The sequence below is a fragment of the Gekko japonicus genome, unplaced genomic scaffold (assembly GCF_001447785.1).
Source record: "Gekko japonicus isolate JY-2015 unplaced genomic scaffold, Gekko_japonicus_V1.1 scaffold407, whole genome shotgun sequence".
NCBI lineage: Eukaryota > Metazoa > Chordata > Lepidosauria > Squamata > Gekkonidae > Gekko > Gekko japonicus.
This window is the reverse complement of record NW_015172563.1, coordinates 956,374-979,888: the sequence shown is the minus strand read 5'-3', so window position 1 is coordinate 979,888 and position 23,515 is coordinate 956,374. Positions and strand designations below refer to the sequence as shown.

At 46.6% G+C, this 23,515-nt stretch overlaps 1 protein-coding gene across 1 annotated transcript in view; it reads right to left on the bottom strand.

The window, feature by feature from the left end:
- Positions 1 to 23,515, bottom strand: part of ENPP3 (ectonucleotide pyrophosphatase/phosphodiesterase 3) — a 97,023-nt gene that overhangs the window by 9,048 nt on the left and 64,460 nt on the right. Inside the window, exons 18-23 of the mRNA XM_015421253.1 lie at positions 22,548 to 22,717; positions 22,399 to 22,450; positions 19,603 to 19,745; positions 3,243 to 3,381; positions 2,281 to 2,358; positions 1,289 to 1,421 (exon numbers count right to left, since the gene is read on the bottom strand). Coding sequence (XP_015276739.1) covers positions 1,289 to 1,421; positions 2,281 to 2,358; positions 3,243 to 3,381; positions 19,603 to 19,745; positions 22,399 to 22,450; positions 22,548 to 22,717 — 715 coding nt within the window. The remainder of the gene's footprint in view (positions 1 to 1,288; positions 1,422 to 2,280; positions 2,359 to 3,242; positions 3,382 to 19,602; positions 19,746 to 22,398; positions 22,451 to 22,547; positions 22,718 to 23,515) is intronic.

The window sequence follows — 23,515 nt, the reverse complement described above, 5'->3', positions numbered from 1 at the left end:
CAAGTTATTTTGCCATAAATTATAATTTCACATTTGTTTATGAAAATAAAATTGTTTAGCGTGATATTGTATAGAATTTATAAATCACAGAGAACAACCTGAAGGTAGTTGGTGCAATTTTACTGATGAAGATAGGAAATTTTAGTCTTATAAATTACAAGGAAAGAAAACTGTATGTAAACCACTCTAAGCCTCCTTGGTTTACAGCAGGGGTGTCAAATTTATGGCCCACAGGCCAGAACTGGCGTGCTGAGGGCTTTAATCCAGCCCATGAGCAAATGGGCTTGTTATGCCTTGGCTCCCTCTCCCCCTCACCTCCTCCGTGCTTTGCCTTGCTACACCAGGTGTGTGTCCCTTTCTCCCTTTTTGCTGGACTCCTTCTGCCTTGGCTCTGCCGGGTGCAACTGACTCCCCCTCCCCGTTATCGCCTCATTGCTTCACCTTGCTACACCAGGTCTGTGTGTTTTTTTCTCTTCTTTTTTTGCCAGACTCCTTCTGTCTTTGCTCTCCTGGGTGCAACTGGCTCTGCCTCCCCCTCGCCTCCTCCATGCTTTGCCTTGCTACAGTGGGTCAGTGTATTTCTATTTACTCTTCTTCTTTTTTGGCTGGGTTGGTTCATGTTGACTTTAGATTGGGGGAGAGGGGCTGTGGCTCAGTTGAAGAGCCTCTGCTTGGCACACAGAGAGTCCCAGTTTCTATCTCTGGCACCTCCAGTTAAAAGGACCAGGCTGTGGCTTATGAGAAAGGTTTCAACCTGAGTGAGCCACTGCCATTCTAAGTAGACCTGAAGGGGGAGGGAGAAGCTCACAATGCCCAGCCATTTCATGTTTTCTCCTGGGCCCTAGGCTCAGAATATTGACCATGAGAGCGGGCTGGGGAAAGGGTTTCCTCCCCACACCAGGCAGCAGGGGAGCATCAGCCCAGTGCTGCACTGCTGGCTCTCCAGTCTGCCTATGTGGGTTTTCCTCTGCAGCTGGGGCCTTGTGGTGATGACAGACCAACTTGATGCTTACCAGCAGCACACCAACTGGATGCTTACCCAGAAACTGGTAAAATATCTTTAATTGTGTTTGTCTGTGTCCTTTATAAAGTTTATATCACCACTATCTGGCATTACATTTTAAGACACACATGGCCCGGCCCGATAATGTCCTACTTATGTCAGATCCAGTCCTCATAACACATGAGTTTGACACCCCTGGCTTTGAGAGTGGAATATAAATGCAAATCCAGAATAGAAAGGCATATCATAGGATTCCCTTTAAAAGTGCTGTCCTTTTGAACTTACTGTTTAATTTTGTCAAGAGAATCAAAGTGGCCATCATAATCATAATCAAAAATAGGCCCACTGACCACATTTAATCCATTCCTTTCTTTGGCATATTTGGAAAGCAGTCTCTCATGAAAGTAATTCCATATTCCTGTAGTTAAGAAGACCATGAGATATAATTAGCCTCAATGCTAATAAGGTGTTATAGAGAAAAGTTCCAGCTATAGATGATGAGAATATATAACTAAAATCTCAGGCTCACACTTGGCTCAACCTTTGTCATTTCATCACACACCCACTAATATTTTAAGCCAACATATAGCACTGGGCCAGATAACCTCTGACTGAAATTACACATGGTGCTCATATTTGGAACTGAGATTCTAAATTAACCAGTCTTGTGACTTCAGTATACAATATATATTCCCTAGGGATCAGAGTCAGTGCTTACTCTGAGGTTTCCTAAAGTTTGTTCTCAAGGATACCCCCTGCATATAAAGCAATAAGAATTCCCCAGCCACACCAATGTCACAACTGCTGTTTTTGGTGGAACAGAAATGCCTAGCAGTCCAGCTGTTGAAATATCATTGCCTCTCTGCAGAGGTTATAATACGGCACAAATTTGTGACAAGTAGTCAAACCAATATGGCTGTTAGCAATTCTTTTGGCTGCTAGCAATTCTTCTCCACTGCCTCACCAAGTTACAGAAGACTGACAAGGAATACTTGGGTGTGTCTTCTTAAAGGAGATCACCCAACACCCTCGGACACAATAACTTTCACATTCATTTTTCTAGCTGAGGAAAGCTTTGTCAGTGAGGGAAATACACTGTCCTCATCTAAGGCCATTTTGATGAAGTTACTACTGTACCATCTGAATGAAAAAGCTTCCTGAAAGGCACATCCAGGGTGTCATTAGAAGCAGAAATGTTGTTTCCTGCCCCTTGGCCACTTAGGACCAAGAGGCGAGACTGCCAAACTGCATTTTATATCAATTTTATCAAAACTTACTTTTGAATTCTTCATACATGGGGACAATATTGCTCGTAAGTAAAGCATCATATTGTTCAACATCAGTTGAATTCAGATCTGCAAAAATGTATGAATTAATGGTATATATAAAGTGAAAAATCAGACAAATTAGATATAGCTTTAAGCTGAACACAGTTTTGTATGAATTATCAAAGGGTTTATTTATCAATTAGATACACTTATGAAGATAGAAGACATAGGCCCTGTGTTGATGCTGGTGGGGTGGGAAAGGCATCTTGCAGGATTTGATGGTGGAACTCCACCCTCCAGGTTGGAGGAGTTCAAGATCAGGAGCTGAACCTCTGAAGGAGGTAGGGTTGCCAAGCATGTCTAGAAGACATCACTTCTAGCTAAAATCCAGAACTGACATTATGACCACTCTAGTATTTTGCCAACCTCTATAGTAAAACCATAGAAATCAGCAAAATCCTAGAGTGGCAGTGATGTCACTCCAAGATGTAGCTGGAAGTGATCTTTATGCAGTAATGACACCCTCCCCCATTTTCTCCTGCTGCTAATCTGAGCATCAGTGGGGAACACCAGTGCTTCAGAAGGGGTTTGCTCATCAAAAATGGGTGAATGGCACCCTTAGAAGGAGGATTTATCAAACTTGGTAATAGCTGATACAATGCTAGCCAAAGCTTTGGTCAATGCTTTTCCATATGCCCCTCCATATTTTCTTATTCAGTATAAAACTCCATCTGCTAAATAAAAACATTTAGATATGATACACAGATCCTGCAAAAAGCAATGATTATAGCAAAGCTATTCTTTTTCTCTCTCTCTCTATCATGAAATACCACTGAAATCCTCTTTTTCCCCCCTAAATGCCACACTTATCCCTAGTGGGTCGTTTTGGTGCTGTGTATATATTTAAACAAGCAGCCACATCCAACTGATTAAAACTTTAAGGCTCTTTCTATATAAAGAGCTTTACTAACTAGGAGGATAGAGGAAACCGTGGGTGATGTTCAGGTCTGGCTGGTAGTTGGAGCAGTTTTGGCTCTGAGCAGCAGGGATTCTAACATCTGGCCGCAGACAGTCTGTAGCCGTGGAAGGAAGAGGAGGTGCATCTTCCAGCTAGAAGGGGAAAGGGTGGAGAAAAGAGAGAGAGAGGGAGTATTACACCCACGGCTGTGGCTAACCTAACGCCTTGTATGGTTTGTGACTTCCTAACACAGTTTTCATTGATTTTTCTTTTCCTATTTTTATAATGAATCATGACAGTGCTAGAAATAGAAACTGACGTTTTTCTCCAGACTGTTTACCCTTGGTCCTTCAGCATGTTGATAATGCATGGTTAGGGGGCTAGAAGGGACTTAGGCACCATGTAGCAGCAAAATTATAGCACTTTGGACCAAAAATGAAGCATGTCGGCCTCTGGAGTTTTGCAAAAAGCAGAACATTTCTGACTGTAGTAGATAAGTTAAGCGATGTGAATTGCAGAAGGGATTCATTATCACAAAATATGAATACATTGTTTCTCTGAAGGCAAATGTGCATATGACTAAAAAGTGGGGGTGCTCCTGGGTGAGGGCTGAAAGCACCCCTTTTCTGCCTCTGCTGCTTCTGAGTGATGGCCAGTGGGTGGAGGCAGTTCCCATTACAAGAGGCTGAGCGTGGTCATGGTGAAGCCAGGGAGACAAATCTGGAGATGGGCTAACAGAGTCCAGGATCACTGATATCATATGTTGTGTATGAAATGGAATGAAACAAATGTATTGAGCTTGAGCCTGACCAAGGTATTGTAAACCGACCTATCAGAACAAAGGAAGTTCTGGAGGGAAGCAAAGTGATTGGTCTTTATGTACTGTATTTGATTGGACCTTATCTGACATGTGGGCGTGGCTTGCCAAGCCCGGACTGTTTAAAAAGGAGCCTGTTGCTCCATTGTTTTGTCTCGTTCTGGTTCTTCTGAGTTCGTGTTCAAATAAAGCTGTTATCACTGTTCACCTGCTGCCTCGAGTCTGGTATCTAACATCATAGGTCAGCAGAGTTAGCCTCTGTCCACATGGTCTGCAGTAGAAGAGCTAGATTTGAGTCCAGTGGCACCTTAAGAGACCAAGAAGATTTTGGGGGGCATGAGCTTTTGAGAGTCAAAGTGTCCTTTGCAAGCTGCATAGTGTGTCTAAGAACAGTGACAGTCCCCTTCTATCTGCCTTGGGTGCCCTTTAGCAGCATTCTCCAGCTAGTGATTTCAATCCCCTCCACAAAACACTACTGGCCATTGCCATGAACGAACTGCAGCTAAGCATATCCCGTCCACACACTGGGGGGTTTAAATTCTCCCAAATAAAAACAAGCTGGCGGCTACCACCACAGAGGTCAACTCCAGGCCCGGCCACCATGGCAGAGGACACCAGGAGCAGCTATGGGTTTGGCTGCTGTGGTAGCAGTCTCCAGGGGGGCTTGGTGCCTGGCTGCCACTGCGGTGGATGCTGGGAGAGGCTCCAGGCCCGGCTGCGCCAGCAGAGCACTCTGGGAGCTTGCCTGGCTGCTACGGCGGAGCGCTCTGGGAGCCACTCCAAGCCCGGCTGCATGGCAGAGGACTCCGGGAGTGCCTCTGGGGCTGGTTGCGGTCGTGGAAGATGCCGGGAACCACTCTGGGCTCAGAGCAGATTTTTTTTTTTTTGATCCCCAATGGGGAATTTTTATTGCATTTTTATTAAAACTGCAAACTATAACAGAAATAAGGAAGGGGACTACATTTAAGGGGATAAAGAAAAGATACCCACTACTGACTAAAAACCCAAGAGAGGAGATCTTCTAATCAGCTTAAATACACGTCTAGTCTTAATCATATTACAAACTGAGTCACATAGTCTGTTAACTTTTCCCACATCTGAAATTTAACTGATATCAGGAAATACCCCAAAGCATCTCAATTCAATTTTTTTCAAAGGCACAATTCAGAGTCCTTCAGCCTTCACTTCTTCCTGTCCAGTCTCTTCCGCAACTTATGAGGACTTTTAGGAGCTGCTGCCCCTTTCTCAGACAGAGAGTCCTCTCCGAAAGAACCTGAGTCCAGCTCGCCACTGGACTTGCTGTCCCCTTCTTTTTCTTCCTCCTTTGGCCCTCCCAGCTGGACTTTTAAAAATTCTCTCGCTTTCAGAACAGAGTCAATCTTTTCTTTTTTATCCTTAATTTTGAAAGTGACGTCTTCTGGAATTAACTATATCCAATTGAATTTGTTTGAAGGAAGAGAACAAGATCTTTATATTTCTTTCTCCGCTGCCTTATTTCAAATGGAATATCCTTCAGTACTCTGATAACACTCTCCCCAGCTCTCAGGGGTGCTCCAGATACTGCTTTCAGGATTGCATCCCTTACTTGCTGTCACTGCAAGTGGGTGGTGGGGCCTGGAGTCATAATGGGGGGGAGAGATGAGATTCCCCCCATGAGTCTCGTTGGCCTCCGACTTGTAAAACCCTATTCCCAAGGGAGTTATTGAGATGGAAGGACAAAAGACCAGCCTTGACAAGAGAGTCAAAGTATCCAGTACCAGAAAAAACTAGCAAGGCACAACACATCCACCAACAGAATTTAAGAGTAATTGGCCATGTAATGTGTCCTGAAAGGGACCCTCACTTCTATATCACCTATGATCCCATCACTTTAACAAATAGACATTTCATTTGTACTGATTGCTGAAATGAAAGAAAAAATCCAGTTACTCAGAAAACTGTTTTTCATCTTTGCTGGTGACTTTTTATGCAAACTGAGTTCATGTAATAAAGTTTAAAAAACCCAATGTATGAAACACCAGTACTGCAATCTATTCACTGAATTCTTTCTTCAGGATGCAAAATCCACCTGTATACAGAACTTACGTAGAGGTTACAAGAGGCCACAGAGCTGCCCCCATCCTGCGTCTCTTTCCTCCTGTTCCTCACAATGCCCATGCAAACACGACACATTCTGTGATGTCATCATGCTGTGCCCATTGCTCTGCCCTCACAGCTACAGATGGCAGGCAGAGGCAAGTCAACAGAAGAGGAACAAATCAGTGTCTCTCATAACATTTTGGTTAAGCCTGCACTGTGGGCCAGAGAAAACGTACAGTCATTGCTTTAAAAGGGAGTCAGTAATCAATGTGTCGAGAGGCATAATTTATTTGCATTTTGTGGGACTTTTAAGTACAACTTTCGGAAGCAGTAGCTGTGGTTTGGTAGGTCATGTCCCAGCCACTTCTAGGGTTGCTGCTGCTGTTTTTTGTTTTGTTTTTTTAAAGTGATAAGAATATACATAAATAAACCACAAAAAGGAGAGCTCCTGTAAAGATCCTAGTCAGGGGCCATTTCCTGCAGGAGCGCACAGGAGTGGAGCTCTGGCAGTAAAGAGCCAAGGGGGCGGGCACATGCAACAAGCCCCACCCCCTGCTCCCAGCAGCCCTCAGTCGGAGCAAGAAGCAGCCAGGTAAGTTGCAGAGGTCCCCCCCAGCCCCCCGGTCCAAAACAGTCCAGTGGCACCTTTAAGACCAGGTTTTATTCAGGTACAAGCTCTCCTTCCTCTGCGAGGACAGATCTGCACGTTCCCCCCACCCCCCAATAGCGAGCAATCCAAAACAGTCCAGTGGAGCCTGAGCGGTGGGTGTTGCTTTCTGACACACTTCCGGTGATGTCAGGGTGTGTGGCATATGCAAATAAGTTATGCTAATGAGTTATGCTAATGAGGTCCTGCACCACTGTTTCTACGAAATGACCCCTGATCCTAGTGATGATAAGTCTGCTCAGTTCAAAAATCCCAACATTTGATCTTGTTACAGTACAGGCTGTACATCTAATGGACCTTATTTTTACACCAGTACATGTGTACATATAATGTTTGAATGAAAGTAATATTGTGTGATGAGTTGTGTACATTAATGCCCTAGCATTAATCACATTCCACAGACAATTTTCAGATGCAGTCTTTGTCAGTGAAGTCAGTTTCCACATTCAGCTGTGAGTCATAAATCAGGGAGAAGTTAAGCATCTTCAAGTGTTGAGAAATAAGTGCCATGCAAAACACGCATTTATAAACTAGTGGTTCCCCTCCGCTTGCTTCAGGGAGGGTGCTGTCAGGCACTGTGGACCTTGGTGGGGCCTCGTCTCCTGCTGGGAGTTGGTGCCGTCTCAGCTGGTCCACGTGTTTTCTGAGAAGTTGGCCATCCTCCATGGTCACCTCATACAAGTCTGGACCTGTCTGCCAGATGACCCACCCCGCTAGCCACATGGGTCCCTTCCTGAAGTTCTTGATGAAGACGGGGTCTTCCAGGAAAAATCCTCTGGGAGTCTCCTTGTGTTCAGTCAGCCATTGTGACTCTGGCACCCTGTCTGGATGCAGCTGATCCAGTAGGATTGTGGGCCGCCAACCCATCAGGACCTCGGCAGGGCAGCGGCTGTTGATGGGGTTCAGCGTGGTTCTCTGGGTTAAGAGGAAATGTGCAAGGTGGAACTCCCAGTCTCCACCCGCGATCCAGCTGAGGGCTTCCTTCGCTGTTCTTACCATCCGCTCCACCTGTCCGTTGATGGCGGGTTGGAATGGTGCAGACCTCACATGCCGGATCAAGTTCCTCTGGAGGAAGTCTTGGAACTCTTCTGAAGTGAAAGCCGTCCCATTGTCAGAGAGTATTGTGTCTGGCAGCCCATGTGTTGCGAATATCTGGCACAGCATGCAGATGACGGCCTTGGAGGATGTCGTGGTGACAGGGCTAATCTCTAACCACTTGGAGTATGAGTCCACAGTGACTAGAAAGAACAGTCCTTGAAAAGGGCTGGCAAAGTCTATGTGGAGTCGGGACCATGGCTTGTGAGTGGACTCCCAAGCCTGGGTGGGTGCGCTTGGCGGGTTCGGACGGACCTACTGGCAAGCTTGGCATCTCCGCACCCAAGCTTTGATCTCCGCATCGATCCCTGGCCACCATACATAACTCAGGGCCTTCATCCAGACTATTCCCGGGTGAGCTTCGTGTAGTGAAGTAATAGTGTAGGTAAGGATGTGGTGTTGCAGGCCATTGGGAACAACAACCCTATCACCCCACAGTAGGCACCCTTTGTATGCTGATAGTTCATCCCTCCGGGTGGTGAATGCTGTGAATTCTGGGTCCACGGAGGCTGCGGGCCACCCCCTCACCAATCAGCCCAAGACCCTGGAGATGACAGGGTCGTGGGCTGAGTGGCCGGTGATATCGGCAGCTTGCAGGGGCGGCTCGGGATGGTCCTCAAGCAGGAGGACGTGATACGTGGGAGCCAGGTTGGCATCGACCGAAGGGAGGGACAGGTGGCTGAGGGCATCCGCATGCCCCATCGCCTTACCAGGGCAGTGTTCCAAATAGTAGTTGTAGCCCGCAAGGAAGAGGGATCATCGGAGGACCCATGGGAAAAGTACCTGGGGTGTCCTTTTGTTGGCTGCGAAGAGTCTGAGGAGAGGCCAATGATCTGTCACTATGGTGAAGGGTCATCCATACAAGAAGTCGTGGAACTTCTTGACGCCCACAACAATCGCCAGACCATTGCGATCGATCTGAGCGTAGTTCCGCTCTGCAGTTGACAAGGTCCTTGAGTAATAGGCCACAGGAACCTACCAGCCATTGGGGAGGACATGACCCAGCACTGTGCCCATGCTGTAGGGAGAAGCATCGCAGGCCAGGACCACTGGCAGGGCTTCATCAAAATGCGCCAGCACATAATTGGAAATCAAGTGCGCCTTGACCCCCTGGAATGCCGCGGCCACATGTGGGCCCAAGGACCAAGGCACTTTTTTGTCCAACGGTGCAGCGGCTCTGCAACCACAACCTTGTGGGGGAGGAAGGCGTGGTAAAAGTTCAGAAGGCCGAGGAATGTCTGCAGTTCCGCCTTCGATTTGGGTGGAGGTGCTTTGACAATGGCCTTGACCTTGTCCCTCACTGGATGGAGGCCGTCGGCATTCACTGTAAACCCCAAAAATTCGACCTCCAGGACTCCTAGTAGGCACTTTTCCCTTTTTACCTTGAGCCCAGCCTTGTTGAAGCGGCAGAGGACTGCGCGGAGATGGGAGGCAAAGTCGTCTAGGGTGGCTGTGGCAATTAAGATGTCATCAAAGAATGGCATCACTCCAGGAATCCCTTTAATGAGAGAGTCCATAAGATGTTGAAAGATCCCTGGGGCCACGCTCACCCCAAATTGCAGCCATTTCACTTTCAACGGTGTGTGAGTATGGTCTGCGCAATGGCCGTAGCATCATCTACAGGGAGCTGCTGGGCAAGATCCAGCTTGCCAAAAATCTTTGCCGCTGCCAAGGTGGCCAGAACATGGCTTACAACCGGGACCGGGTACGCATGGTCCTGTAGTGCCTTATTCAGGGTGCATTTGTAATCCGTGAAGATGCGGATATCGCCATTCGGTTTTACTGGGGTGACGATGGGGGTCTCCTATGCCGCATGGGAGACCAGCTCTAGGACCCCTTGCGCCACCAGGCGGTCCAGTTCCCCGTTGATTTTTGGCTGCAAGGCAAATGGAGCATTATGGAATTGCATGCATATGGGGCCACCTTGGGGTCGAGTTGGAGGGAAACCAGGGGGTCCATGGAACACCCTAGAGCCCCATCAAAAATGGCTGGGAACTCCTTGCAGACGTCGCAGAAATCCCATGGGGCTCATTGCTTCACTCCCCCTATGGTGATTCCCAATGGTGCAAACCACCCTCGACCCAGGAGACTGACTAGGTTTCCCTCGACCACGATTAAGTCCAGGTAGCCATTGAATTCTCGATACTGCACCCGGAAGTCCCCCACTCCCTGAATTGGGACCTGGTTCCTCTGAAAGTCCACCAAGTTCATGGGTGATGGTCGCAGGCAGGGGGCCTGATTTGGACACAGTCTTTTAAGCGTCTCCACCAAGCTGATGGATGCCGCTAATCTGGAGTCTAACTCCATTGAACAGGGGGACCCCTCAATTTTAACCTGGACCTGAATCTTTGGGGTGGCCACCTCGCTAGGGAAGCAGAGTTCCTGCAGTGATGGTTGGCTCGTGAGGAGGTAGAGCTCATCTGTTGACGCGTTGGCCTCGTAGTGAGCAGTGGTCCTTCGGTGTTGGGGGAGCTGCATGTTCGGGGCTTGGGCCCCTTTGGATCAACAAGCATGCACTATGTGCCCAGAACGGCTGCAGCTCCAGCACGTGGCGTCCCAGAACCTACATGTCTTCCTCTCATGGTGGTTGCCACAGCTGGCATACTCCAGTCAGGCGAAATTCTTGGTCCGGGCGAATCGTGGAACCGACCCTGTAACTTTTTGCTGCAGGGGCTGAAGGGTCCAGTAGACCTCCTCACCGTCAGTGTCCGTGGTGGCCGTACCTGTTTGATGCACGGCCGCTGTCAGTAGATGCAATCTCTCCCATGCGGTGGCCATGGAGAGGACGGAAGTGAGGGTACACGTCTCAGCTTCCATGATGCGACACTAAAGCTTCTCCTGCCGGAGACTGCAGACGAAGCGGTCCTGGAGGGCCATGTCCAAGTGAGCGTTGAACTTGAACTCGGAGGTGAGGAGGCGAAGCTCGGCCAGGTATTCAGAGGACCCTGTTGGTTCCTTTGGTGGAAAGCCACATGGCACTACATCTCTGAGGGCTGCGGAATGAAGTGGTCCTGGAGCACCTTCACAATCTCATCGAACGTGGCCTCGTCCAGGGTCTTCAGGGACAGGAGGTGCTAAGCCAAATCCACGATTGAGGGGCTGCAGGAACCAACAAAGAGGCCCTTCTTCCAGGCCTCATCAGTGACCTGGTAGAAGACCAGGACTGACTTGAGTCCGGTGACCCAAGCTTCCCATTGATGTGGGCGGGCTGGATCGAACAGTGGAACCAGCCTGGCTCCTGGAGCGACTGCCATCATGCTGCACTGTTGAGGCTGGGAAGTGGCTTGCGCGCCTTCGGTGCTCATCGGCAGGAGTGGCGGCGGTGGTGCGTTGTCTTCCGTGGGTGCCCAGTCAGCCCGGCTCACACAACAGGATCCCATCCTCGTTTGTCAATGTTGAATAGTGGGTTCTGAGCATGGAGGACTGGACTACAACATGCTGGTGATTTTTATTGTATAGCACACAAAAGACACCAACTGGCCGGCAAGGGCAAACTATATACACCCACCCCAGACACACCCCTAGTCTCATTGGAGGGTTTAAATCTCCCGCCAAAGTTCCTATAGGTGGGCTAAAGGTGGCCTAGGCTCCTTGGCCCCTATTGTTTGTGGAGCCAAGCTAGGGACTATGCACGCAGACCCCTAGTGGTGGTCCACAGACACAACAGCACTGGATCCAACCCTGATAGACAAAGGATCAAATCACCATGAAGCTCACTGGGCTACTCAGTTTCTCTATGAGCTTAATCTACCTCACTGAGTGGTTGCAAGGAGAAGGAAAGAAACTGTGTACACTCTTTGAGCTCCATGGAAGAAGGGTGGGATAAACATGCAACAGGCAGCCTTTTGGAGCTGAGCAGAGGTAGGCTGATTTCCCACAAGCTGCTGCTCCACTCTCGTTCCTCCCTTTGCCCCATCGTATGTGTCAATTTCACACCATGTGCTGCACGGACGCATTTTGCTCCGCAGCTTTTCCCAATTTCTGGGGAAAATCGGGTGAAGCTGTGGAACAAAATGCAGCTGCGGAGCACATGGTGTGAAATTGACACATACGATGGGGCAAAGGGAGGAACGAGAGTGGAGCAGCAGCTTGTGGGAAATCAGCTGTAATTTGAAGGGAAATGGCAGGCAACAAGTCAGCAACTAAGCCACTTTCTCCTACCTACCCACCTCAGTTTCTTTGCTCTAAATTTCCCTGTCTCAGAGACCTGGAATCAGTTGTACACAGCTGCATGTAATATCTTGAAGACAGCTCCCCAGTATAAAAGATAAAATCCAAGATTCAGCAACAGCTGAGAGAGAGAGAGAGAGAGAGAGAGAGAGGTACAAAGGGGTGGCTTGATGTCAACAAATCCTTCCTTCTCCAGAAGAGGAATGCTTTCCCTCATAAATGTTCCCATACGCCCAAAAGTAAAATCTTAGTTTTCCTCTTAACAATGGCTGTAGTCCCAAAAAATCTGGCTGTTGCCTCTATTTTTATATGTCTGAGTCATGATAAATTGTTTGAGGGCAGTTTTTACAAATGTAAGAGTTTGTTCAGATTATGGCAGGGTTTACAAAATGATAAAAGCACATGGAGGACTATTTGGTGATTTATTATTGACTTGATCCTTTTGACACCGTGCAATGAGCATGCGGATAAATGGCACAGAAATACTGGGCTTGTAAAGGTGCCATTTTGATGATTGCAGGGAACAGCAAAATGGAAGTGCATTTAGAATGGCATTAAACACATGTTGTTTGCCCTGGTTGCTACTGGGAAGAGACTTTTCCACTGATTTTCCACAACATCATGGTGCTTCTGTACACTTTCTGGGTTTTCCCCATCTTTCTAAACTCTCTCTGCTGTGATATTTTGGGAAAGATTACATCAAAGCTGTGGTGGTGCTCATATGGATGAGAAAGTCTCAATCTTACAGGTTCCGTCCATGAGGACACCATTTTTCCCTTCCCCAATTCCCTGAAGCAGCCATTTTCCCTGCTACCAGGAAAAAAATGGCAAATTATTATCTCTACCAGGTTCTCTGAATTTCCAGTTTTCATTTTTAAAATAGTAAATCTCTAGTCCCTTTATTTTTGTAGAGAAAGGCATATCATATTTTCACAATTTTTATTTTTTATTTATTTACTTGTGTTATTTATAGTCTGCCTTTCTCACTTGGACTCAAGGCGGATTCCACAGAGTGAGTCAATATAATCAATATGACATTCAATAAACGAAATAGTAGGTTTAGGATTCTAGAACCAACCAGATGTTTAAAAACAGAACTGAAGCAAAGCGTGTTAATATGACAAATTAAATGATGCAATATTCTATAGTAGGATCCTAGTTTCAGCAAGCTAAGCATGATAGTATATACCAAAGTCCCTAATAATTTATTCAAGTAACTTTGTGAATAATTTAGTACAGTGCAACTCTATTGTCTGTGTGGAAAAGCCCTTTTCAATAACTCAGTTTTGTACAGTTTGTGGAAAGCCAGGAGAGTGGGAGTCTTCCTGACCTCCTTAGGCAAGCCATTCCACAAGGGGACCACATACAGGTGCCTGACCCCCCCCCCCAGTGGGGGCAGGGTCCCCTGCTCCCAGGCTCCACCTCTCTGCCGCAAAAAAGGGAGGAACACCCAATGTTTTAGCAACATGCCTACATGACTTCATTGTGATCCAGACATGATGTAGGCAGGTTGGGCTGAAGCTCTGGTTTTGGGGTAAATATGGTAGAAGCTACCATAGAGTTTTTGCCCAAAAACCAGAGCATCACCCCAACTTGCCTACATTACTTCCAGGTCACATTGGACGTTATATGGTCATGTTGCTGAAACATTGGGTGAGACTCCATGCTCCCAGTAAGCCCACTCCCTATCCCCCACTGGAGGGACCTGGCAACCCTAGGACCACAACTGAGAAGGCACATGTACAGGCAGTTGTTGATTTTGCCCATTTGCAGGTTGGCACCTTCAGAAGACCTTGCTCAAATGAGCAAAGCTGTCGTGGAACTTGAAAATCATTATCTAAACAAAGAGAAGATTGCATTATATCTGGAGCCTATTGCTTTTTTTAAAGACAGAGAGCATCCACATTCTAGCATCCACCACTGCCTGCTATCAGAACTAATGGCACTTATTCCTAGCTTCTCACCTTGAAAACTCTTCATGGTCTCATACAGCTATGTTGGGCTTATGCTACCTATTTATTCATTTAAAATATTTATATTGCATGTTTGCATCTTGAGGCAGATCACCTTACTTTATAATCACATAACTTAAACACACACAATAGTAATAAAAATACATATAAAAGCCAGGGAAAATGATACAATCAAAGCATTAATTGCCTTGTACAACAAGGACTGATCATCCAAGCTTTACAGGCCAAAAGCTTTCCTGAACAAGCTGGTATTACAGCCTCCCTTAAAAGCCAAGCAAGAGACTGAATTCAAAGGATCATCTTTTGAGAACCAGTTTGGTGCCATGGATAAGTGTGCGGACTCTAATCTGGGAGAACCAGGTTTGATTCCCCACTCCTCCACTTGCACCTGGCTGGATGACCTTGGGCAAGCCATAGTTCTGACAAGAGCTGTCCTGAAAGGGCAGTTCTGGAAAGAGCTCTCTCAGCCCCGCCTACCTCACAGGGTGTCTGTTGTGGGGAGGAGAAGGGAAAGGAGTTTGTAAGCCGCTCTGAGACTCCGAATGAAGGGCGGGGTATAAATCCAATATCTTCTCTTCTTCTTCTTTCTCTTCTTCTTCTGAAGTTTCTTAAGGCTTGCACTTTTTAAATCTACTTTCATTGTATTGTGTCTAACTGGCAAAACAATTGAGTTTACAGAATACACTAAGTGTATGTCTCTGCCCCTATGAATTCTTTTCTTACTCCCCTGTCCCTTTTTTCTTTCTTTTGTCCCCAGGGTATAGAACAACAACAGCCTAGAAACAGCTACCGAATACGCAATAGACAAAATACTATGAAAAATGGGTGAGAATTCATGGCAGAGCATAGAATGTGACCTTTCCTGGCAGGATCTGATCGTTCTTATCCTGTCTTAAGAGGAAAATAACTAACTCTGGGTTGGGAAATTCCTGGAGATTTGGGGCTGGAGCCTGGAAAGTGTGGGGTTTGAGGAGGGGCGGGACCTCGGCAGGGTATAATGCCATAGAGTCCATCCTCCAAAGCAGTCATTTTCTCCAGGGGAGCTGATCTCTGTCATCTGGAGATCTGTTGTAATTCTGGGAGATCCCCCAACTCCACCTGGAGGCTGACAACCCTAGAGGAAGGCAAGCCTCACATAAACCGTACTGGGAGGGGGATTCGGAGCAGAGATGGGAGAGGAAGGAAAGGCTTCAGTCTTCTCCTCTTGGCCACTTTCCCACTTCAGCTCCTGGAGCTTTGTCTTCTGTGTTTCACTGAATTCTTTACTCTTGCAAACATGTAGCCAGAATCCCACAGGGTGGGGGGATCAATTTGGGACTGAGGAGCTGCAGCTGCAAAGCAGCAGAGGCTGAGGAATTGTGAGCCACTTTTGTGCATGACACATAATTCCCTCTTGACAAAAGTATGCCAGAGAATGCCTGGCAAGTTAGACTCTAGTGTGTCATTCTTCATCACATAAATCCTGGCACAAAGCACTTGTCCCAACCTGAGAATCAGAGCTTTCCTTTAAAAATCCTTTATTACTCATTGATTAAAACGGGAGGGGGAGATGGTTAGGATGTTAGTTAGAGCTTTCCCTGCCAGGAAGGATCATCTATGTTGTTTTAGTCTTTTCCTCTAGATGGTTTTGCCATACAAAATGATGATGTCTGACTTTCTATGACACCTCAACCCTCCCATGAGCTTTGCTGTTTTGAATCCCACTGCAGTTTTCCTAACATGAGACAATGAATTCTTTATGCTTTGACACTGCTGTTCTGTCTACCCACTTACTGATGTCATAAATCCTCCTCTTCAATGAAATTGTGCTCTCCCTTACTATAAATGGTATCAGATAAAACCCAGAAGAAATAGGCAAGTATATTTTTTCTAGTTTTGAGACTGATGTGCAGCTCATCTAACTTGTTGTTGTTCAGTCGCACAGTTGAGTCCGACTCTTCGTGACCCCATGGACTACATCATGCCAGGCCCTCCTGCCTTCCGTCATGCTCCAGAGTTTGCTTAATTTCATGTTCATAACTCAGGCTGATTTCGCACTAGAGCTGCCTCGATGTTGCGCTGCCGTTTGCCCCTTCTCCAGCAGTAGGCCTGGGTCCAAGAGCACCCTCACACAATGGACCTGTTCTTTCAAGGGGAGCGCAACCCCATGTTGAACAGGTGACACCTTAAGTACCAGGTGCCCACATATGTCTCTCTATGTTCACAATCCTCATACTTTTAAAATGATAAAAGTACCATGGGTTTTTCACCAATCCATGGAGCATATAGGATTGCCAGCTCACTGCCTGCCACTGTGGGGAGCTTTGGGGGGTGGGGCAAGGGGCAGATGTTACATGAAACACAGTGACATCATGTCTGGGTGGAAACCTAGATGTGATGCCAGCATGTCAGCTGATACTCTGGAAACTCCATATTCCCCCAAGTAATCATTACAGAGTTTTAAAACATATGTGTGATTTTGACCTCATTCTTGCCTACTTGAGACTACTGTGAAAATAAGTGGGAGGCTCCCAATACACCTATGTCAGGCTCTGTCAATGCTGGGCAGAGTCTGGGGCTGTAGTGCCCTCCACTGGTACCCTTTTGATAGGTATCAACCCAGGAAAAGCCTTAGAACAGGACGGAGGGGGGGGGTTGCCTTCACCCTGATCCCTCCACCCCTCTCTCCTGCCAGTCACCTGTCCTGTAGCTTCATGGGATCAGTCTGGCCCTTCCCCTTTGGCCTTCCTTGGGCTGGCCTAATAAATGATTTCCTCGGGGTAGGCCGACCACAGCTTTCCCCAATCCCGGCCTGTCCCAATGAAGAGAATCTGGGCCAACGGCCTTCCTTGGGTGGACCTTCCCTTCTCCTGCCCCCCCTCCCCTGCACAGGCCTCCTCCTGTGGACTATTCCCATGCTTTGACACTGCCAAAGCCTACTAGGCCCTGATGCTGCTGCTGCTGGGGGCCTTTCAGAGTGTGACCTTACCCTTGTTCCCTTCCCTACAGCCTCCAGCTGGGCTCCTGGACTCAGCAGTGCCTGGGCAAGGCTGCCCTCTGCTGTGGAGCAGGTGAGTGCTGGGGTGCGGCTCCCACCCCCAGACAACTTATCCTTCAACCGCAGCTGCACGTTGCACTGAAAGGTCAATAGTAGAATCCCAGTTTATCCTGGAACGCAGCTGGAAAGCACTGTTTTAAAAACTAGCCTCTACAAGAGCTATCCATTACAGTCGTTACCGAGCATCTCAGTACTGAAACTCCAGCAGCATAAACAGCGCACCAGATTTGTTTGTAACTTTGTATATAATGGAAACACATCAGAGGTACTATCTAGGGAAATGGGTACAACAAAATCCGTACAAATTTCACTTGTTTTTCTTCTCTGCCACAATCCCTAAGGGGGATACAATCCCCTGCATGGTCTTAAAATTGCATGGCTTCAACATATTGTTGCAGTAAACAAACAAATAAGTGACTCTGCAGACTGTCTCCCTTGTTCACGTTACATATTTAGATCCCAGTACACCTTTTGCAAACGTCTACGTAACTGTTTTAAAAGGGTCTTGCGAATAATCTTATGAATATTCTCACTATATGATTCTTGTGTATAACTTCCGCTGAATGTGGAGCTAGTAAAATGTTTGGTTTTCTATTCAGACAAGATCTCAGATTTTTTTTCCCCCTGGAATTCCCCACATGCAAAGGATTGCTAAAAAATGGTATTGTCACTTCATCCCTAAATCAAAATGAAATCATCAGTGCCCATTTTGTAATCCTATTTCATCTTACAGGATCCTCCCTTGAAAAGTGAGGAGGATAACTCATAATGACAGAACTGTTCCTATGTCCGAGCTGTGGAAACCTTTCAAAATCCCATTTATACCAAATCTAATTTTGAAACAGGACATATTCCCCTTAGAGTGACTGATGTTGCTAGTATTTCCCACAGTTTACTCTGCCCAGTTTACTCTGCTATGCCAATATTAAACTCCCAAAATTGTGGTAGGATTGCCAGCTCCAAATTGGGAAACTCCTGGAAATTTGGAGGTAGAGCCTGAGGAGGACAGGAGACCTCAGTGGGGCACAGTGCCATAGAGCCCACCCTCCAATGTATCAATTTCTCCAGGAGAACTGATCTCTGTCATCTGGAGAGCAGTTGTAATTCTGGGGGTTCCCCAGGTCCCACATGGAGGCTGGCATCCCTAAATTGTGGACAATCCAAGGTTCCCACAGACATAATGCAACTCTTGTGGGGTTCTCACAACATATATAATTGCATGGATGCTGTCCATTAGAGAAGCTCCCTATATGGTTATATGATTTTTACTCTTATAGGGAGGGGGGAACATTTTCATGGCATTAGCTAGAATGGTTAAAGTTAGCATAAACTTGTAATCAGTTGTTTTACACATGGGAGGCCACCTGACATTTCTATTTGTAGCATATTAGTTATCTATTATTTATTTAGAATACTTGTATGCTGCCTCTTCAGAGTCCTGGTAGTAACTATAATGCACAGTATGATGCATCTTAACTCTGACTGGTCCTTCCTGATGCTTCCACCCACCCACCCCATCTTCCTGTATGCAGGGCTTGAAGAAATTTTGTTTCAAATGGTCTGAGGAAGTGTGCTTGCACATGAAAGCCTACACCTTAAATGTTGTTGGTTTTAAAGTTGCCATTGGACTCAAACTTTGCACAGTGAGTATTTTAAATGGAGCCATAATAATGCACAGTGAGTATTTTAAATGGAGCCATGCCCAGTGCACTGGAGTGTACATTGGCCTATTTGGGCAGCTGTGTATTTCCACTGTTATTTAACGTCTGACACTACAGCTCTGAGAGAAACCGAAAACACACAAGAAATAATACCTTGACAGTGAGAGATAATTTGGCATGAAAAGAGAAAACAGTGCTGGACTCTGGAGTTTTGAGTGAATCCTAAAGCACTGTGTAGACAAGATGACATCACTTCCAGTTTTGCACTGGAAGTGACATCCTGCACTGGGAATGGGGGTCCAGGATAGGAGATCTCCTTCTGTAGTGGAAGACCTGGCCCCCCTACTTTGGGACCATAAACCAACCCTTCCTTTTGGCTGCTAAAATGGAATGTTACAAATAATTAGCCCAAGCCTACATGATTTATAAATTCTAGCCTTCATACAGTGTCTCCAGCTTTGGCTTTGAAAAAGGCCTGTAGAATTTGTGACTGACTCATACCAAAACACTCTAGCAGCTGTTTGTGGCAGCCCATGACAAACTTATGTCCTGTTTCTCATGTCTGCCTTGGATGGCAAAACTTGGGAGAGGAGCGTATTTGTCAGTGTATAGATGAGTTGGCCACAGTTTGTCTAGCCACATTTTACAAACACTGCTTCTGCTGTTTTGGGTATATCTTCCATGAGCATCAGTCCTGGAAATGTTCTCAATCAGTGTGGAGAATGCTCCCTATATATCTGATGTTAAAGAACATTGGTATTGCTTGTTACTACTATAATAACCAGGTTTGCTAACAAACCCTGACCTTTTCCTGTACAGCCTGCCATTATACTACAAAAGATAAACAGATCTGAAAACTTACTGGTCTGTCGACAGTATATGAATTCCATAGTGGCATCCAGATGTTGTGGCTGTATCCACTTATAGATTTATTATGGTGAAGGAGGCAATACGTACTTTGCTTCTGTAGAACATAGGGTCTACCATAAGGCAAATTATAAGCTTCGGTCTTTTGTTCTAGAATATAAACCAAAATTACTGAGCTTCACATTTGTGAGATCATTAAAAAAATTGCGCAGAGGTGGAAGATAAACACACAAACACACAAGAATGATGCAATACAATTGTTTACAAAATACTTATATGCATTTATTTAGGATCTTTGCTTTCCAGAACATTGGGAACATGTGGGGATTACTTTCTGTTTAATACATACAGCAGAATGTCATAGTAATGAGTTGGCAGAATGGACTGTACCAAAATCAGACTGCAAGTGAGGAATTGCATTGTTCACAATTTCACTACATTAATAAATGTTAGCAGAAAACTAGTTCAAGACTGAAGAACTAGGCTAGAGAGTCCTTTTTCTCTTTGGGGTACTATTTAAAAAAATAATGTTGGGAAGGTACTTTAAAATACAACTCCCCTACCGTCAGTGGTTCAAACCATTCTGCCACCTCATTCTGCTTGAGGTTGCCAATTCTAGCTTGGGACATTCCGTTCAGAATGGTATCCGGGGAGGGCAGAGTTTAGGTGGGGGGGGAGCTCTTTGGGGAAGTGATATCCCATAGAGGCCATCCTCTGAAGCAGCCGTTTCCTCTGGGGAAATCAGCTGTAATTCCAGGAGAACTCCAGGCCCCCACCTGGAGGCTGGTAACCCTAATCCTGGTAACCCTAATCCAGGCCTACGACAAAACATTTTCCTACCTACCTGAGGCCTGTTCTTCCCTGGCAGTGAGAGCATATCCACACCAGGCCCTCTACATCTTCTGGTTCAACATTTATACTGGAATGGTAGAATATAATACCTGCCTGCGGGGAGGTTAAGCTGCAGAAGGCATTGTATTGAGCAATGCATACGCAAATGATTATCTGCATCTCCCCTCTCCTGGTTTGATGGTTAAACTGACACTGAACTGCAGGCTGTGGAAGGTCGGTAGTTCAGCAGTTCGAGACCCGAGTGTGCTGCATGACAGAGTGAGCTCCTGTCTCTAGTTCTAGCTCCTTCCAACCTAGCAGTTCGAAAGCAAGAAATTGCAAGTAGATAAATAGGTACTATTTCAGTGGGAAGGTAACAGTGTTCTGTGCACCTTGTTGTTTAGTCATGCCGGCCACATGACCACGGAAATGTCTTCAGACAGTGCTGGCTCTTTGGCTTTGAAACGGAGATGAGCACTGCAACCCTAGAGTCGGATTCGACTGGCTTTCAAGCAACTGAACCTTTACATTTACGTTTTATGCTGCTTTGAAGAGAGATTGAGCTAAATAAGCACCTAAACCAGGGGTCCCCAAACATTAAAAACATGTGGTGGGCACCAGGAAAGGTGTCTATGGGCCCTACGTCTTATTTGCTGCCACTGCCTGGAGTGGCAGTATATATTTTTTTAAAAAGACCATCTGACAGCTAGATGGCACTTCCAGGGAAAATCTGGAAGTGACTTCAGTCCTCTCTAGGACTCACCAGAAACTCTACGGTTTTATGACTGCCTTATGCCCTCCCCCAGTCTCCTGCTGATTGCAAGCCATGCCTGGCAACCCTATGACAATCCATGAAAGGAACTTAAAATGTCTCCTATCAAGAGGCTGGAAGCAGACGTGAGCGGATAAGACAGATCATGCTGTATTCTTACTGCTTCCATTAGGCAATCCCCCCTTCCACCACGACTTGGTGTTTAGACATTCACGGAACTATTCCAGTGACAGTTTTCACAGAAACTATTTAGCAGATGCATGGTGAAACATGAATGTAAAACAGGGAAGAAGCTATAAGTCTTTTAATTTCCATTTATTTCCACCCTGATCTGAAAAAGTAGGTACTTTTCACTTAATCTCATGGTGTTTTAGAACAGTAGTCTTCACCACTGAGAAGCATCCACAATTTGAAACCAGCTTTTTATTATATATGCCATTATTATTCTTCCTTCTCTGTCTCCTCCTCCTACCCCTAGATCTTATAATAAATTCTTAAGGCAAACCCCAGAAAACTATAGTGATGCACTGGTTCAAATATCCTTTGAATCTGGCCATGGCCTTTTTGTAAGCCATTATCCATCTGATGAATACCAATGTTTTAGATCCAGCGGGAAAGCAGACGAGAATGTATGATGCTGTTCTCCTACCTAACAACTTACCCTACTCAGTGTTACCCATATTATGTCTGCAATAACTACACTGTCTTCTTCAACCCTGCTAGGAGGTGGGACAGGAAAAAAGCTTGATGAGGAAGCTGTGTGGGGTAATGAAACTAAGCTTCATAAGGGGAGCGTACTATCTACTGCATCCACCATACTCAGCAACGTTAAAGAGGCATCTGTCCTTGGCCAGCCACTTCTCTGTCTGTTATTTCTCTTACCTATTCCCCCTCCCCCTTTTTATAACCCACATTCTTCTGTGCCTCCGTAGCTGAGATCATAATAGAGTCCTAATGGATGCTGGATGGAGCTCTCTGGCTTTGCTACAAGTGGACAGATAAACAGTACACACAAATTCCGTGGAATTCCCCCCCCCCCATTCCCCACAAAACAATACATTCAGGTTTGTTTAAGCATAGATTTAAATTTAGTCTAAGATGTAAGTTTAGACGTGGCAGCATTTCATGTCATGGTTGATCTCAATGAAAAACAAATATTCATTGAGATCAACCACGGTGTGTGTGTGTGTGTGTACTCACTTGCTTCATTGTTGAGATTTAATCTTTGATTCACTGCTTCTAAATCTGTTATCTGGGGAGAGGGGAAAACAGAAGAATTATCAGGCACAAATACAAGAGTTCAAATGAAAAGCAAAAAACCCCCAAAACCTGAATGTGTCAGGACTTACTGAGTCACAGACACATCCTAAGGGGTTTGAAGGTAAAGCGGAGCTGAAGGAGCAAATGGAAGGAGATGATTGCTCTGTTGATGGTAATGGATGGTAGAAAGGAGACTTCAAAAGGTGGTTTAAGCTGCCATGTGTTCCATTGTTTGGGGCTGGTTTAATTTTAAGTAGATCTGTTAAGAAGAAAAAATGTTTCTCATTGCACACTAAACATCCAAGATTTATTTATTTCAGGCTCTCGCCAAGATGTAATTTGCATCAGGGCCCAGGGCCTGTCATATAAAGTTGGCTATTCATAAAGAGGCATTGGCATTTCTGGCTACCATTTCCAACATTAGCATATTTTCTAGTTACCACTACACTTATTCTGCCTAAGAAGCAGGGGTCTTTTGGAGCTGGAGCGCTGCTCCAGGAGCCCAGGAGCTGGCAAAACGGTGGTAGCAGCAAGCCCCGCCCCCACCTCCCCATGCTATGGCCTGTTGCCGGCCTCCCAGGACCCGCGCTGGAGCGCTGCAACCCCAGGGAGGCCTGAGGAAGCCCATCGCTACCTCCCCAGGGCCTGCACCGAAGCGCTGCAGCCCCAGGGAGGCCGGAGGAGGCCCATCGCCGCCTCCCTTGGGCCAGCGCAGGAGCACTGCAGCCCAGGAGAGGCTGGAAGATGCTCCCCGCCGCCTCCCTGGGCCAGCGCCAGAATGCTGTGGCCCTGGGGAGCCCCAAGGAGGCTTGCCGCCACCTTCCCGGGGCTCATGCTGGAGCACTGCAGCCCCAGGGAGGCCCAAGGAGGCCCATTGCTGCCTCCCTGGGTCAGCGCCGGAGTGCTGTGGCCCGGGGGAGGCCGGAAGATGCCCGTCATTGCCTCCACAGGCCAGTGCCAGAGCACTGCAGCCGGTGGAAGGCCGGAAGACGCTCCCCGCTGCCTCCCCGGGCCAGCACTGGAGTGCTGTGGCCCCGGGGAGGCCAGAGGAGGCCCG